Source organism: Dermacentor silvarum, chromosome 3 (assembly GCF_013339745.2).
Source record: "Dermacentor silvarum isolate Dsil-2018 chromosome 3, BIME_Dsil_1.4, whole genome shotgun sequence".
Classification (NCBI taxonomy): Eukaryota; Metazoa; Arthropoda; class Arachnida; order Ixodida; family Ixodidae; genus Dermacentor; species Dermacentor silvarum.
In genome coordinates, this window is record NC_051156.1 from 97325742 (window position 1) to 97344050 (window position 18309).

The following is an 18309-nucleotide window of genomic DNA, read 5'->3' on the forward strand; positions in this document are numbered from 1 at the left end:
CCATACGTACGTACTACGTGTAAATCCTTCTTGTTGCAGCATATTATGAACATTGTAGCCCTACAAAACAATGACCGAAACGAGACTTGTCTTTTTAAGAACAAGATGAAAGCAGGAGCCAACGTTTTTTATGACGAAAAAATGTATTTTTTTATCATAAGAAAACTGTTTAATGCTTAAACTACCACAATGCAACGTCAACTCACTCGCAGCTGTGATCGTTTTTTCCATCTTTTCTGCCAGAGTTCCTGTGTAAAATGCGTTAACACCATTTTCCCTTATATGTTCATAATTTCTTGCAAGGTCCTCATTTTTTAGAAGGTCGCCTTTCATGATGGGATCGTTGCTGCCGGCCTTGAAGAAGAGTTTCCTAAGCGTATATTAAAAAGTGATGTTATTCGTACACATAACTAGTAGACAAAATTTGACAAAGAAATTATGGTTTGGCACAATCACATTTCAACACAAGACCAAAACGTTCTGAAAAGCAACCTGGTTCTGCAAAAAAATGAGCCAGTGTATATAATCACTAAATAACTGCTGGACACTTGATTGTAATGCTCATTTTATTCTTGCCGTGTTAAGGGCTTGCTATGTCAAAAGGATGCAGTGGGAAATGCACTGCTGTCCGAATCTAACACTTTGTATAGGGGACAAGCCAATCATGTTCACTCACTTTTAAGAGGTCGCAGTAGAGGTGAACTTTAACTTTCGTTTAGTACCTTAAACTTTCTTACAGTAGCAGCTTGTATCCATAAACTGTGTTGCAGAGCGCGAAGACTCAATGTGAGATGGAGTGCGGTATTGTGGGCTAAGGTTGTGCTCAGTTCCTGAGTTGTAACTGATAGTCCTCATACCTTCATTACGCGTTAAATGGAGGGGCTGGTTATTTTGCTTGTTTACCTTGAAGCGTCGTTGCCAAGGCGCTGACGCGTTGGCCATGCTGCCACAAAGCAGTAAAAGAAACAAGCGCCACCACCACAAGGCGTCGCACCGTCGAGGTCAATGTAGCGTCCACGACCTCGTTCGCGTTCTTTCCGCTGGTGCTTCGACGCTGCGGTGTACGTTCCCGGCGTCCGTACACTTGCGCGTAACCCGCGTTCACGAAGTGAACGTCACTGTAATTTTTTATCGATCTTGCCCTGATGTCGATTACGGTCGCAGCACACTACGTATGCGTGACCGATGCAACGGACAGAGCGTCCACTCATCAATGACAGATGCATCGTGTGCACATGTTCGTCACGCGCGCACGCACATGCACCGGAATGCAGCATATATCCTCATTCTAGTAGACCCTCGCGGATGCCAGTCGCAAATATGGTATTGAAAAAATGCAAATTCTCAAAGTACGGCACAAAATTTGTAAAGTACTACTTACACAGAGCATGCAGACATAATAGCATCGGACTGTAATTTGAACATACAAGAAAAACATAATTATGTTACGCGGAAACTCAAAAGTACACTAGCTCTGGAGGCGAACATTTTTCATTGTCGACGCGACAGTGTACACGCACGTAGATAAAATTAGGGGTTTTTACGTGACAAAATCACTGTCTGAGTATGAGGAACGCTGTTGTGGGAGACTCCGGATTAATTTGGACCACCTGGGGTTCTGTACCGTGCACCTAAATCTAAGTACACGGGTGTTTTCAGTATTTCGCCTGCATCGAAATGCGGCCGCCGTAGAGGGATTCGATCCCGCGACCTCGTTCTTAGCTACGCACGGACATAGAAAATTTGCCGGGGTAGCCGTATACAGCTTCGCTGTAATAAAAGAAATGGCTCCAGCAACTCCGCACTCATACCCCCGTAAGCAAGCAAAACTGTGAGTCACTTTAGCAAACACCAAAAAGGTTGAAGGTGAAAGCCAGGGGGTTAAAGAGACATTCATTAAATTACATGACATTCTGATTCAAATGCGGTTTTACTTATTACTTGTTTTTTACAACCGAAGGTTGCGGGTTCGAGTGCCCTAATTGACGCTACCTAAATTACCGGGGCCGTATTTAACATCGCGCTGATTAACACCAAAAGTCATTGGTTCAACTCCCACCAAAAGTCGTGGATCTTAATACCTTAATAACTCTACATTCATTAACTGGGGTAATTGGGGTAATTCAGGGGTAATTGGAGATCGCACGGAGAGGCCTTCGTCCTGCAGTGGACATAAATAGGCTGATGATGATGAATTAACTGCGCCTTAATTAACTTTGTCTTAACCCCAATGAGGGTGGGTTGGACACCCACATAAGTTCGAGGATTCGACTACAACCGAAGGTCGCGGGTTCGAGTGCCTGAATTAACTTTATCCTAATAAACATGATGACGACGGTGACCCGCGCACCATAAGAATGTTTCCGCGAGCGTTGCTTGCTTACTCATAGAAGTCGATGACTATGGTGACCCACACACCATCAGAATTGTTGCGTGAAATGAAATTATGGGGTTTTACGTGCCAAAACAACGATCTGATTATGAGGTACACCGTAGTGGCGAACTCTGGAAAAAAATAAATCCCCTTTAAAAAAACAATGGTTAAACGCGTAGCTTTCTCCCAAACAAACTGAATCAAAGTCCAAAGCCAACGACCACGCAACGAACCCAAGAAATGCTTAGCGACCAATGCGATGCATATGTGATTTAACTGCTTGTTTAGGATTGTATTTTCAGAACGTTGAAGTTGACTGAAGACGTTTCGTTAAGTTGCGTAGCCTTTATTTTAAATCATTAGTTAGTGGTAGACTTTTATGGCGCAAGGGCAACTGTGGCCAAAGAGCGCCAAATCATGTAGCCGTCGATTACACGCACGCACTCACACTTTCACGGACGACTGTATACTTGCACAGTATTGCCTTGTGATCACTGGGATAGACGGTCAGAGGCTCTGCCGTTGCCGATACACGCGATCGGCCTTACGGCACGATCGCGCTCGCCCATACGTTCGCGTATGGCAGCCTCTTCTACCGTGCGCTGCTCCCTGCGGCCTACCCATGGTGACGGCCAGGAATGCATTGCGTGACGCGTGTAATGCAACGCAGATATATACAGTTCGTCTGGGTAGCGTGGCGTTGCAGTTCCTATTGTTCCTATCGGTACATCTGTGAATCTAAACTGTAGTGTTCTACGATACGAATGTCGTGCGCCATTGTTCTATTGTGTGCGCATATGCGCACATAGTTACATTGTGGAAGTTGGGTTTCCTGCAGTGCGTTTTTGGCCCTCACATACGAATCAATGAGACAAAGAAGGCTTCGCTTTAATATTTTGGACCAACTGGGGTTCTTCAACGTGCCCCTTAATCTAAGTACACGGGTGTTTTCGCAATTCGCCCCTATGGAAATGCGACCGCCGTGGCCTGGATTTGATCCTGCGACCTCGCGCTTACCAGCCCAACACCAGAGCCAATAAGCAACCACGGCGGGTAATTGTTGCGTGAGAGTTTGCATATAGGCAAGGCACAATGAGGGGTCGGTGTAGTGAGAGAATTACTACACCGAGTCGTCGCCGTGTACGATTTCGCTTCGCCAACACGGTTTTCGCTCAATGACGTTGAAGGTCGACTGAACGATGAGCCATATAAGGCTTTCACCTTTCAAAAATAGCGTAGCTTGCACTGGAGGTGCAATGCTAAAGAGACAGAGGAGCCGATGGGCACCTAGCTAGTCCTGACTTTGGGCTAGGATAAGCACGACCAAGTCATCCCCAGCATTTCTCGCAATTTATTGATTATTGATCGATTATCAATTAGCTATTGATTGGATATCGATTGGCTATCGCAAGGCATTGGCCACGTACTTGGACTACGCTAAGCACTACGAAGTCATCCCCAGCATTCTCCTAAATTTACTAAATATTGATCGATTATCGATTAGCTATTGAATGGCTATCGATTGGCTATCGATGACAGACTTAAGTAGTCCCAACCATCTTTAGCTATATTTAGCCAGGCTCAGCTTCGCTAGTTCACAGGGGTATGTGCCATTGCGCTTGGACCCTATCTGCACAACCGCCAGGATCGGCCCACACTTTCTGTTCGCACGTTACGGACCCTCGGCTTAAACAGCTCCGCTGTTAAAGTACAATAACACATTGCCCCATAAGGCGGACGCAACGAGCACTCAGCAAAGTGAAGCGAACAGTGCATACATTCTTCCGAATCATGCATACAGCATTCAGAAAAGCATGTTGAAAATTATCATCATCAATGGCTAATACATCCGTAAGGCAGCGGCTAGAAGCACTCAGCAAAGTTAAGCGATCAGTGCATACATTCTTTGAAATTACGCATACAACATACCGAACAGCATACGTTTTACAAGCGAAGCTTGTGTATGTCTAGCCTGAACGTCCGTCTCTGTTCGCAAATACTATCATAATCATCGAAGGCTCGAGCGTCGTCGTCTTCTTCCACAGATGGCTCCGTTGCCGCTGATCATCCTACCGTAGAATTTCACTTCTCTTTAGTCGTCATAATGGGAGGCCGCGTTGACGGGGGTATAAGCCATTGTTTAAGGAGGTACGAGACATTCATTGTATTACGTGACGGACACATTGAATTTTGAAGCAATTAAATTTTGAAAAATCACAAGCGGCAATGGCGGGCGGGCGCTGCTAACCACGCCATCATCAGTGTGATCCGCTCCGACGAACAGCGACACAATGCCTTGGAAGCGTTGAACATTATGCTACTAGTGGAGAAGACGTCAGTGAAATTAGAGTTCGCTGTACCTGTAAGGAATCTTTAAACAATGAAATACTGCCTGCGTTCAGCCCTGTGAACGTGTACGTATACTCTCCATTTGTTCTGATGGTGATAAGGCTCGGTTATCATCCATCTTCACGTAGTGCAAGGGGGGACCAATTATTAATAAAGATCAATAAGGTGCTAGTGATAGCAATGCGGAGTACGTAGCGTTCCCCGCATACGTTTTCCGGTAAAGTTTACTGCTGCGCATGCTGCCGCGACGACGCCAGCTTGCGACGTGGAGTGCGACGTCCCTAGCATTTCGTATATAATATAACCGGCCTAGTAACTAATTTCAATGCTGTTGCAGTACTGCTATGGCCAGCGGTATGCTTTCAAAATAACATTACTCCCATTCCTACTATAACGCTAACATAGCACTGCCACCATTACTCTGAATCCATAAAACAATGCACACACCCGTCAGCTCTTGTAGGGAAGGGAGGGAGTTTCAACTGCTTCGCTGGACACCCACTTTCGTAGGGACGGGATCGTCTTTTTTCTGGCGCGCATTTCGCGAGAGGACAGTCGCGTTAGGAAAATAGTTTGTGCGAAAGAGCAAGGAAAATAACACGAATGAACTTATATATATACTTCGTAGTGCTCGCGTGTACGATTGCTTGCAGAGTGGCATCGAAGACACGCAAACCAGAGACGCAGCGTGGCGTCTTCTGTTTTTGTGTGTGTAGTTTCTCTTGGATTGTTTCTCGTGCATCTATAATGTGTTCACACTTTGTCATTGTATTATATTCATTTTTTAACAGCGTAGCTGATTAAGCTTCAAGGTTCGGCTACAAATAGTTCGCAGTAACTCCGTCGAGCTATGACGTCACTGCGTTGCCTACAAACCACTTGGCACAACTGCGCCTGGCTTCGCGGAGCTTCGCGTAGGTGTCATGACGTCACCGCTCCGACTTGCGCATCGCTTCTCCTAGGCGCACCGCGCTACGCCTAGCTCTGACGTCACTATGCGTTGCCTAGCAACCACCTGGCATGTCTGCGCCCGGCCGCGCCACGCTGCACCGCCGCTTTCTCTGTAGGCAGAAAAAAAAAACATGACCTCAGTGCGACTAAAGCCCCTCAATAAAAAAAGTAGCACCATGTTTTGAAGATCGCCGCTTTCCTCCTCTCCTGCCCGTTCTCTCGGCGCTCGGCCCTCCGATTGGGCGAATGCTGTCACGTGCTCTCGCGCGCTCTTTTCTTGCTTGTTTTTTGCTCTCGCCGCCATCGCGGTGTACGGAGGCACCACGCATCGCGTCTCCTTTGCGCTTTTAAGGCGTAGTGTTCGCGATACCGTGTTGCTCAGCATTCGGGTGCAGTACACGCGAAACAGACGGCAAGCGACTCTTCAGGATTCCATCTGCGAAGCGAGACGCGGCGCAGAGGAAGGTCTGTCTGGCTTTAAAGAATCAGCCGGGCTGATTTCAACCCAACACAATGGTCCCGAATGTGTGAGGTAAGCTAGCGATTCTTCATTGATCCCTAATCTCACATGCTGCCACTTGCTGCCTGAGGCTTCGTTAGTTTTTCTCCCTCCCAAGTGCCGCATTGTTCGCGCTGCATGTTCGCGCTGCATTTGCAACTTTCGTGGCCGGATTTCATCATGTCTTCAAACGCACGTGGTTTTTGTTGACTCGGTTATACAATCCATGGCGTTGTGTTTGTGTGGCCTGAATGTATGCGAACGGCACGTTTTGAGTGTATCGCAGTATGTTACGAAGCGGTGACGGTACATAGGGAAAAATGGGCGCTTACCTGCAGAAAGACGAACTTATTAGGGCTATTTAGTTAGGGCGACTTTGCGCCTTCAGCAAAAACTCAACTCGGTGGTCGGCGAAGATCAATGTTCTTGTCGATAAAACTTGTCGCTATCGTCCTAGATCCTCGAGGACCGATAACTATCTCGAAAATGGTAGAAAGTGCTGCACGTGAAAAGTGTGCTCAGGGCCGCGATTTTGTAGCGAGGCATTATGACTTATTCTACTCTAGTCTTATCATCCACCGCTCACGGCCGGCGGATCCCGTTGATAACGCGAGCGGACCGTCGCTCCGACCACTGACAAAGCGCGATAAGCGCGAAAAGGCATTATTACTTTAAAGGCATCGCTACAAAATACCGGCCCAGTATTCTAGTCGTGTATCGCGTAGCAGAACAAGAGATAAGGACCTGTGCTGGCGGCGAGCTGAAAAAGGATAACGGTGTACAAGACTTTCCGGCGATATGTAGCAGAACCAGAGATAAGTACCTGTGCTGGCGACGAGCTAAAGAAGGAAAACCGTATACAAGACTTCCCGGCGGAGATGACGGCCCTAGGTCAACCAACGCCGAGGTCGTGCATGGCATGGCTCAGTTAAAGCCTGACTTAGAGGCTTTAGGCTCACTGTATCACCGCTAATAATACAGCCATCTAAGCGCAACGGCATTTATGCGTCCTCTCGTTGTTTCGGCCGCCAGTCATAATATAACGCGAAAAATTCCGATCAAAATACGAGTTCAAGAGCGCGAGCGACACGTAGCCACAGCGTTTCATTCGGAGAGCGGCTGCTAGTTCAGCACCGCGCAGGGGGAGCCACGGTCGGCAGAAGAGAGAGTGAACGCCGGCGCAGGAGGAGGAGAGAGGAGATGGCGCTATTTTTCTTTTATTGAGGGGTTTTAAGTGCGAGCCGCTTCGTTCGCGGCCTTCGTATAAAGCTCCGTGATGACGCGACGGCGGCACATTGCCTAGTGTCTCTGTGCCAAGCACATCGTTTGCGCCGCCTATAAAACATGGGTAAGCCGAAGAAGTACGTAACCCCCGTGGAAGAAGATGCTCGACGACGGGAAGCCAGGCGCATGGCTGCTCGTGAACTAATGCAACGACTGCGATCAAACCCGGAATACCGTGCTGGTGAATCTTCATTAAAGCGACAGCGAAGAGCGGAAGATCCCGAGTATCTCGCCCTTTGCAGGCAACGCTCTTGTCTGAGTGACTACTGAGAAGGGCTGAAATTTCTAGTTGTGTTGCAACAACCTTGATTACAACTTGCTAAAGCAGAGCACGGGTTTATCACCGCAATCGTCGTGAATACAAATGTTTTTCGCAATTCTGGTAACCTTTGTGTAGATAATCAACCGACTCATCTTATAACCCATAAGCTTTAGCCTTCCCAAAAATTAGCCCATGCTACATTTCCTAAGGTTGCTAAACTTTAAAAAAAATACCTAGTAATACGTTTTCCGCATGCACACCGAAGCATCAAGCTATCTACTTTAATATTCCCGTGCGCAATTTCGCGTAAACATCACTCCCAGTACGAGCGTTTTGGAATTAGTCCATATTTTAAGGCACTATATAGATACATCTGTAGGCTATTAAAGTCAAGTGATTGACGAAAACACGTCTGGTACGGAAGAATAGTAAAAGCAGTCGCTAATAACAAACAGACATGAATAAAACAAGGTGTTTCGTCTACCATATTCGAGCCTTGTTCACAATAAATATGAACCGAAATGTCATGCGGTTATTCATTTATGTTCCTCGTCGGCAGCTGCTTTTTATTTTTACTAAGGTCTGTAGCTAGTTAACCCCAATTAAAGAGGGCGCTTCCCAGGTGTAGGTATTGTAAATAACTAACACGCCTAAACGAGCCACTGTGACAGACATTACACTTCCCTAAGGGACGTCGTGCTAGCAAAGCACTGCTGTCTGAAATCACTTGTTAAATTGTGCCACCAACGTCTTTGAAGTGAACAGTCGGTGAGTACACCGACGCAATGGTATTGGTACCACGTGACGCGCTGTAACGTAGAAACAAAGATGTGCCCTGTTAGCGCTTAAATTTTTAATATTGATTCACTTAAATAATTAAAAGCCGTAGCTTCAAAGTATTGAAAAGTAGAAACCTTATGATTTCTTTAACCAGGTTTGCCTATCACCATTATTAAAGGGCAGTACCGCTAGCATGTGTCTACCATTTCAACTTCATAGGAAAAGGTATTTACTTTTCTAAGCTATAATACAATAATTGCGCATACTCTTCGAGAATTTCCAGAATATCAAAACTCTCAATCACAACGCTACCAGAATACATTCGTGTGGCATAAATGTACGTGTAACAGCGGCAGCATTCTGTTTTGCCTCACTAGCCTGCCGCTGTAGCCTACTGGCTATGACGTTGCGCGGCTGAGTTTGCGGGTTCGGTCCTGTCTACGGAGGCCATATTTCGGTGGAGCCTACATGACGAAACGTTCGTTCAATTATATTTAGAGGAACCTAAAATTAAAAAAAACTCTACACAAAAAATTATTCCGGAGTCCCCCACTACAGCTCACCTAATAATGATATGAACCCTAGTGGCTCATATCATTACAAACATACTAAAAATATAGAAACCCACAATGTTAGTTTTCCTACACATGTCTAGGTGGCGCGAACTGCCTTCCTGTGAGTGCCAGTAAAAACGGAAAAAATAGCAGATACTTACTTTAATTCAGGACTGCTCTTGATGTTCTCTTGCTTTTCTCTTACGGCGTCAGCTAGGCATTGTGAAACGAGGATGCCCCTCTTCGCGAGATCTATAGTGTAATTAAAATGGTGTTTAAGAAGCTTCAGGTTGCCGAATTTGCTTAGGAGAGCGTCGTAGCCCCGGAGTTCACCAGGGACACCCACTGCCTTTCCACCTGCGCACCCGAGTGCAGGAAAGAAAATCGTAATTTCAACTAAATGTGAGACAACTGTGAAATCATGTGTACTTAATTGTGAGCACGGATAAAAACTCTAGTCATCTAAATAAGCTTCCTCGCTCAAACACCACGCTTGATGCCTGAACCTTTCTAATCAGTAAGCTATTCCACCCTGTCTAACGTTTTGCACAAAGATAGCAACACTGACCAACACAAAAAAAGTGAACAGGGCAAGTGGAAATGCGTTCATTCTATAACAGCCCAACTAACGCACAAAATAACGAGTGGCCCCGTAGATCGCTGTTCCACTGTGCCTCATTTTAGTCAACGAGACGATGGCTAATTAGAACTGTGGTGATGGAGCGCAGCCCGCGAACTCACGTTTACTTTATCGCAAGCCTTGACGATCGACATTTGATATGCTTGAACTCCGCATATTCACGCATTCTTGTGCAATAATACTGTTGCGAGGCGGAAATAACCACAAATGTCGTTTATGCAAGGTGAATGCTGAAGGCACCAGCTGACACTAGAACAGGGCGGCGGAAGTGCCAGCAGCAACAAAACTTCCTCGTCATCGTCTCTTGTGTGCTTGTCCTGTTCTGCATCGCGACACCTACGCCTACGGTGTTGGAGCGCCATCCCGGCGCAAGCTATTATGGCTCGGAATAGGCACGCACGTAGGGCTTTAAACGGGAGACATGAACAACATCAGTTCTTCGCTGTACAGACGACCTGCCGGGCTCTTCGGGAGCACTCTCATACGTCACATCCGAAAGCTGTCGCAGGATTCGGTAGGGGCCTTAATATCGCGACAGAAGTTTTTCCGATAGGCCCACACGACGAATGGTAGCCACAGGAGCACGATAGAGCCAGGTAAATACTGTACGTCTCTATTATGCATATCGTAACGGGACTTCTAAGAAGCCTTGGAATCAGTGAGGCGAGTGTGGGCAATCTGACGGGCCTGTGCTGCTATATAAATTGTATCGCGGGCATAAGCGGTGTGCAACTGTGTGACTTGTGGAAGTATAGTGTCCAGGGGGAAAACAGGATCACGGCTAAACAGTAGATAAAACGGTGAGTAACCAGCACTGTCATGGCAGGACGAATTGTACGCGGAGGTGACATATGGCAGAGCCACGTCTTCGTCCTGATGGGGGGGGGGGGGGGGGAACGCACATTGCTAGCACGTCGGCAAGCGTTATGTTCAGTCGCTCTGCGAGACCGTTAGTCTGCGGATGGTAAGCGGTGGCTACTTTGTTGTTGGGTTGCCCTACTAAGGGCAACCCATTTGTTGCCCTTAGTTGACAAAGGGGAAGCGCCGAATAGGTCCAGTCCCACGCGAAGGCAAGGTTCAGTGGGAATATTGATGGGTTGTAAAAGCCCAGCTGGAGCCATGGGAGTCGGATTCCGGCGTTGACACGGGTCGCAAGCAGTGACACACCGGCGCACAGAGCGGTAGAGGTCGGACCAGAAGAAATGGCGCCGGACGCGGTCAAAGTTCGAGTAACACCGTGATGCCCAACGGTGGCCGCGTGGTAGAGTTGTTGAAGCACGGTGCACTGAAGGTACCCCGGTACGGCCAGCCGTAGGTCATCCCCATCAGGACGCAAGTAGCGTTTGTACAGGACTCCGTCGGAGATACAGAAGGGACGAATGGAAGGATCAGGAGTAGGCGAACTTAACCGATCCATGATGGTTCGAAGAACGGGATCACGGCACTGTTCATCGCCAATGTTGAGGAAGCCTGAGATGGATATAACGCTGGTGTCGGAGTCGACGTCTGTGGCTTCCCGAGGGTCCACAGGGTGGTGGGACAAGCAGTCAAGGTCCTGATGTAAACGTCCGGATTTGTACACTACAAAGAAAGCGTACTCTTACAAACGTAATGCCAAACGCAAAAGACGATCTGTAGGGTCTTTCCACAAAAAGAGCCAGCAGAGCACGTGGTGGTCGGTAATTACGCGGAAATGACAATCAAATAGGTATGGATGAATCTTCGCTATCGCTCAAACCAGCACTAGGAACTCGCGTTTCTTGATAGCATAGTTGCGCTCGGCCGTGAACAGAAGACGGCTTGCGTAAGCGATAACACGCTCTTTACCAATGCTGAATCTGGGCAAGAACAGCGCCAATGCCACGAGAACTAGCGACGTCGTTCTTCAAAAGCTCGGTGAGAGGGCGAGCAATGTGGGCAAAATTTGGACACACAGCGACGAAAGTACAAGCATAAGCCAATCAAGCTGCGAACTGCCTTAACTTAGCACGGCACAAGAAAGTCTTGCACGGCTCGAACTTTGGCCGGGTCAGGTTGAATTGCATTATCGTTGACAAGGTGCCCGAGAACGGCTATTTCACGATGACCGAAATGACACTTCGACGAGTTGAGCTGAACTTTAGCACCCCGAAACACAGCAAGCACCGTAGCGAGACGCTCAAGGTGGTTTTCAAATGTTGGAGCAAATGCGATTACGTCATCGAGATAACACAGACAGAATGTCCACTTCAAGCCTCGGAAAAGAGTGTCCTTCATTCTCTCGAACCTTGCTGGGGCATTGCAAGCCCGAAGGCCATGAGTATGAAGTGAAAATAGCCCATCAGGCGTAATAAAGGCTGTATTTTCGGGATCCTCCTCATCAACAGCGATCTGCCAGTAGCCCAGGCGGAGGTTAATCGATGAAGTATATTTCACCCCATGTAGGCAGCCAAGTGCATCATCGATACGAGGCAAGGGATACATGTCCTTTTCGGTGATATTGTTGAGATGGCGATAATCAACACACAATCCCCAGGTGTTGCCTTTTTTTCTTGACCAGGACAATTGACGAGGCCCACGGGATATAGCGGAAGGCTCGATGATGTTCTTCTTCAGCATATTCGAGACTTCGCTTTGAATGATGCGGCGCTCTGCAGCATACACACGGTATGGGCGGCCATGGATGGGACTTGAGTCTCCGGTGTGGATCCGATGAGTGACGACGGCTGCCTTGCCAAGCGGGTAATCATTCAAATCAAAAATATCGCGGTGACTGAACCGTATGCACCTAAGGCCTTCAGTTTGAGCTAGAGAGAGGTCGGTAGCGATTATCTTATCGACGTCATGGTAGGAAGACGAAGCCGAACACGATGATAAGGCTGACAGAGGCAGAAATAACGGGTGCTAGCGGAGATATCTGGCACTCGTGCATAGGTGTCAGACGGGTCGCTGTCGTGCTACCGGGATGAACATTTGCAATACAGCCAAAGTTGAGAACGGGAAGCCAAGTAGAATTGTCCGCAATGGTGACAACCACGGTAGTAGAATAGGAGAGGTGGCCAAACGAGCGCCGCTAGCGCGTCGCGGCAGCTCTCGAGTTTCTACAACGGTCGCCCGGGGGCGACAGGAGTTTTATGGGCTGGAAGACGCGCATCGCAAGCTTTCGCTGTGCGGTAAAAGGTCGGTTATTATCGCAAATGTTGTGGTTTTAAAACGTTCATTATGTTTTTAATACCTTGTAGAGGCTGTCTGCTGGGCCTTGCCCTCAAGAACAAGGGTGCCAAGCTCTATGGAGCTTAAAGACTGTCAGCCCTTCCAATGGGATGGAGATGGAAGGCCAGCGAAGCTGTGCTATGGTGGGAATTATGTATATTTTCAATTATGACTATTAGAATGTGATGGTGTAATTCGTTATTTGAACGATTAAAGAATGATAAATATATATGATCCCGTGGTTTTAATTTATTTGGACCACAAGGACCATAGCCTTATGGTCGCTACGGTACACCGCCAAAGGGTGAACGGCAAAGGTTGACACGTTCTTTATAAACACGTTACCAACGCGGCGCGCGTTCGGTACGAACGCGGGAAAAACGCCGCTGCCGTCGACAACAGTTGTGCGCGTTGTGCGCACAGTTGTGCGCTTCCCTTCCACTGGGAAGTCGCGTTTGCTCTCCGTCGTGCGTTCGCTCCCCGTGAAAGCGCGCGTCCCTCGCCCTCGCGCGCTTTCACTTGCACATACAGCATGCGGCCAATGGGAGTTGTTTTTCTATTGCCGGACGCGACCATCGAACAGTGAGCCCTTAACAGCTTTGGGTTGGTTGCTAACAACTTTATTGAGGTCCTGCAGATATTTTGCCGACGGGGCCTTAGGTCACCCACGTGGGGACGTCGAGGTGTTGCCTCGCCGCCACCTCGCGGGCCTGCTGGACGGCCCAGAGTTGATCGCCGAGGCTGGGGCTGCGCAAGGCAGCGGCCCGCCGCGGAGGAAGGGTTCCGGAGTTAGCACCGTGCGGGTTTTCGTTACAGTCCCAGAGCATGTGAGTCAAAGTGGCTATCCCAGTGTGGCAGACCTTGCATATATTTGTACAGTATGTAACGGGGTAGAGTCTGTGGTATTGTGCCGGGTTAGCGTACGTTAGCGTCTGCAGTTGTCTGAAGGCCACCGCCTGCGCCTGTCCAGCTTGTCGCTGGGCGGAGGGAAGGTTCGGCGTGCCAGGCAGAGCTCTGGTCTTGGTAATTTCGTTGTAGCTCGCCAAGCAGTCTTTAGTGCCATGGACGACGGTCGCCGGCGCGGTTCGTGAGCTCGCGCGCCTTGGCGTGTGTCGTCTCGCTTCGGTTGCGATACGTGTCCGATACTTCTCCCATGTGCGCTGGGAACCCTTGGATTCTGGTTTGAAATTCTACCTCCCGCTTGACATAGCGATTGCTCAGGACGCGGGCCGCTGTCCGTGAGATCCATCCTTTGGCGAAGTTTCTGACCGCTTGTCGTGAGTCACAGAGAACCGTCCTGCACGTCTGATCCGTGAGGGCGAGTGCCACCGCCGCTTCCACCGCTTCTTCTGTGCGCGCTCACGCTACACTTGCCGATATGCCCGCTGTGCCTTTTAGGGGCGAAGCTCCTTATAGCGGCACCCGTTCCGTCCCCGTCGTAGTAGTAGTCGTGTGTAACCAGTCTGAGAAAAATGAGAAAAAAAATTCCGAAGTTGTGTCCGTAGCGCGGAATCGAACCAGGGACCCCTCGCTTCCGAACGCGCGGCGCTAACCACTACGCCACGAAGCGCACATAGACACACGCACCACGATGGCAATAAATACCCAACATTATCGAAAGGCCGCGTTTCTCGCGCGTTTCTAACGCGTTTGCGCTAGCGCGTTACGGCCCGTGTAAGAAGCTGGTGTAAGACGCTGTGGCCTCTCCGCCTTACCTTAGCGAGCGAGCTGTTATTTTCCCGCTCATCTCCCCTGGGCCCAGTCCCTCTCACTCCTGTGCGTCTGGATCCGGAGGAGGAGCGCGAGCGACTTAAAGTCCAAGCCAAACGGGAGCTGAAGGCGAAGGTACCGCACAATGCCCACCCTTTGCCCAAGGGGCTTCCTCGGGGCGCGCATGTCCTGGTGCATAAGGCCAGGACGGGCGCAGCACTCACCGAAGACGTTCTGGCTAAGTGGCGCGCGTACGCCGCTTCAAAGAAGACGCGAGGCCATCAGAGGCAACGTTTGGACAATGAGGAGGAGGAAGAGACGGAGGAGAAAGTGATGTCTTCATCAGTGACGTGCAGTACGTGCGACATCGGTGCTCGACCGACAATCAGGCATCTATTGTGGGACTGTCCCGGTCTCGCGGCAGTAAGAGACAAGCACAAGGGACGCGGCATTACCTCACTGGAGGCATGGACCACGCCGCCCCCTCAGGCCGATGCCCGACGAACTATCAACTCCTTATGGGAGTTTGTGCGCGAGGCCGGCTTGACCGGCAGGTTATGAATGTGTAGTGTTTTCTTGTTTTTTGTGTGTTTTTTTTTCCTTGTGAACCCCGCCATTGACCCTTACCCCTGCTTAGGCCATTGAGCCATTCTTTTCATTAAAGTTCTCTCTCTCTCTCTCTCAACGCGTTTCGAACGCGCTGCCCAAGGCGGTGGCAAGTCAAGTTCAAATCGAGGAGCGTTTATGAATACGGGGGGTATGCTCTCTCAGCAGTCATGTGATGGTGTCGGCAAACGCGGTGCACGTTCCGGCATGTGTAAATGGCTGCGTAAGACGCTGTGGCCGCTCCCCCTTACTAGAGAATACTGCACGTTTCTAACGCGTTTGTGCTAGCGTCCCCTTATTTAATCAACGACCGCCCCGCGAATCGCAAGCGTTCTGCGTATTCCGCGGCGTCAACCAATCGTGTCCCTGGATCGTCTCCGTGAGTGTGGAGGAGAGCTCTGGCCATGGCCACCCTTCTGCCCCGGTTGTATTCCGGGTGGACGTTCCGTGGAATCAGGTCGACTCCTAACGTTTGTCTTATCGCGTCCGGAACGGCAACTTTCTGTCCCTGTTGTGTGTGGTAACGGATGCCAAGACTTTCCATCATCTGGCGTCCCGCTCTCGTGCCCGCTAATCTTTCTAGTTGTGAAGTGCGCTGCGCCTCGGCGATTTTGCTCAGCGTGTTGTGAAGCCCGAGCTGGAGCAAACGGTGCGTGCTGGGGGAAGAGCCGTGCTTCCCAGTGCTATCTTGTACACCCTGCGGATGAGGACGTTGATCTTGGCTTCTACCCCCTTGTACCAGCTGTGGAATGCCGCGATGTACGCAATGTGGCACATGACGAAAGAGTGTATGAGTCGTGTGAGACTCGACTCCCACATTCCGTTTTAGGGGCGAAGCTCCTTATAGCGGCACCCGTTCGTCCCCGTCGTCGTCGTCGTAGTAGTAGTGTGTAACCAGTCTGAGAAAATTAAGAAAAAAAATTCCGAAGTTGTGTCCGTAGCGCGGAATCGAACCAGGGACCCCTCGCTTCCGAGCGCGCGGCGTTAGCCCACTACGCCACGAACCGGACATGGACACACGCACCACGATGGCAATAAATACCCAACATTAACGAAAGGCCGCGTTTCTAGCGCGTTTCTAACGCGTTTGTGCTAGCGCGTTACGGCCCGTGTAAGAAGCTGGTGTAAGACGCTGTGGCCTCTCCGCCTTACCTTCAACGCGTTTCGAGTTCAAGTCGAGGAGCGTTTATGAATACGGGGGGTATACTCTCTCAGCAGTCATGTGATGGCGTCGGCAAACGCGGTGCACGTTCCGGCATGTGTAAATGGCTGCGTAAGACGCTGTGGCCGCTCCCCCTTACTAGAGAGTACTGCACGTTTCTAACGCGTTTGTGCTAGCGTCCCCTTAAGCGGGAGATCCGATGATTCCCTCCGGAGCTTCGCCCACTCATCATCATTCACCCCGTGGATATGCTGTGAATTTTTTTCTGCTAGTTACCCTCTTGAGGAGTCTCATAGCGTTGCTGTCTTGTGCTTGAGTTTAGTAATCGTTTCGCCATTGACGCCGTTGGCCTGGATTATCATGCCCAGGGCCCTTATTTGCTGGACTATTGGGATGGTTGCTCCGTTGCTCGTGCGTAGTCTGATCTCTTCGTATTCTCGCCTGGTCGTCACCGCATTTCCCCCCGCCCCCCAGGGTGGTCTGCCCCTTTGCGTGGGGCGGTATAGTAGGAGTTCCGACTTTTTCGGCGAGCATCGTAACCCCGTACCCATGAGGTGTTCCTCTATTGTGTCAATTGCTAGTTGAAGCGCCGTTTCGATGTGACCGTCGCTGCCTTCGTGCACCCAGTTGGTGATGTCGTCGGCGTATATGGTGTGCCGTACGTCTTCGAGTTCCTGCAGTTTTTCCGCTAGCCCAATCATGGCCAGGTTGAATAGCGTGGGCGAGATTACCCAGCCGTGCGAGGTGCCAGTGCTTCCCAGCGTTTGCTTTTCTAGGTGGAGGTCGCCGGCCACTAAAACAGCTCGTCTGTCTGTAAAGAAATCTTTCACGTAGTTGTACGTGCGTAAGCCGAGGTTGCGGCGCGATATCAGGCATAAGATCGCCGAGTGCACGATTCTATCAAACGCGCTCTCGAGGTCGAGGCCTAGAATGGCTGGTGCCTCTCGTCTTGCCGCCGAGCACCTGGTGTTTCAGTAGTATCATTGCGTCTTGCGTGGACAGGTGTGGGCGGAATCCTATGATGGATGGTGGGTATGCCCCTTTCTGCTCTAAGTGGGCTTGTCAGCGGTTAAGTAGTGCGTGCTCCATGGTCTTGCCGACGCACGACGTTAGCGATATGGGGCGAAGGTTGTCGAGGCTCGGCGCTTTTCCGGGTTTTGGGATGAGGATCGTTGTCGCAGTTTTCCACTGTTGTGGGAGGCTGCCACGCTGCCAGCAGTCATTGATGTATGCCGTCAGCTGTTCCACAGAAAGGTCGCCGAGATTCTTCAGGGCGCGATTTGACACCCGGTCGGGGACAGGCGCCGATCTGCTGTGAAGGTTGTGCAGTGCCGTCCTGATCTCTTCTACGCTAAAGTCCTTATCCAATTCTTCGTTCGAATCTCCTTCATACGGGCCGTGTTGTATGGTCGAAGTGTGCGGCAGGTACTTTGCTCGTAACCGGGCGGTCACTGCATCTTCACCGTGCTTCTCCAGCTCCTTTTGCAACAGACGTGCGAGACACTCCCTCTGGGGAGACTTGGTCTTTGTTTCGTCTAACAGGTATCTAAGCAGGTTCCACGATTTCCCGCTGTGTAGTAGGCCGTCCACTGCATTGCATAACTCGTCCCATTGCTGGCGGTTGGCCGTGCGGCAGTGTTCCTCGATGTTGCGGTTGATCTCCGCTGTTTTCTATCTGAGTCTCCGATTCAGTCTCTGTCCCTTCCATCTGGCCAGGACCAAGTTCTTTGCCTCGATAAGATGCGCCAGGCGGCTGTCCATTTTGTCCGTTTCAACCTCGGTTTCGATGGTCCTGGTTGACGCTCTGGCGTCCGCGACCAACAAGCGGGTCCACGCTTCCATGTCTGTGATCGTATCTTCTAAAGACTGTTGTGGTGTCGTTTTTTTTTCTAAATTATTCCCACTCGGTCCATTCGAATTTTCGATTACTGCCCTGCGCCTTGTCT

General features: G+C 49.8%; 1 protein-coding gene across 1 annotated transcript in view; it reads right to left on the reverse strand.

Moving 5' to 3' along the window:
• The window catches only part of LOC119444584 (scoloptoxin SSD14-like), a 68443-nt gene extending 51379 nt beyond the window's left edge, over window positions 1-17064 (reverse strand). Inside the window, exon 1 of the mRNA XM_037708959.1 lies at window positions 16911-17064. Coding sequence (XP_037564887.1) covers window positions 16911-17064 — 154 coding nt within the window. The remainder of the gene's footprint in view (window positions 1-16910) is intronic.
• Between the last annotated feature and the right edge of the window lie 1245 nt (window positions 17065-18309).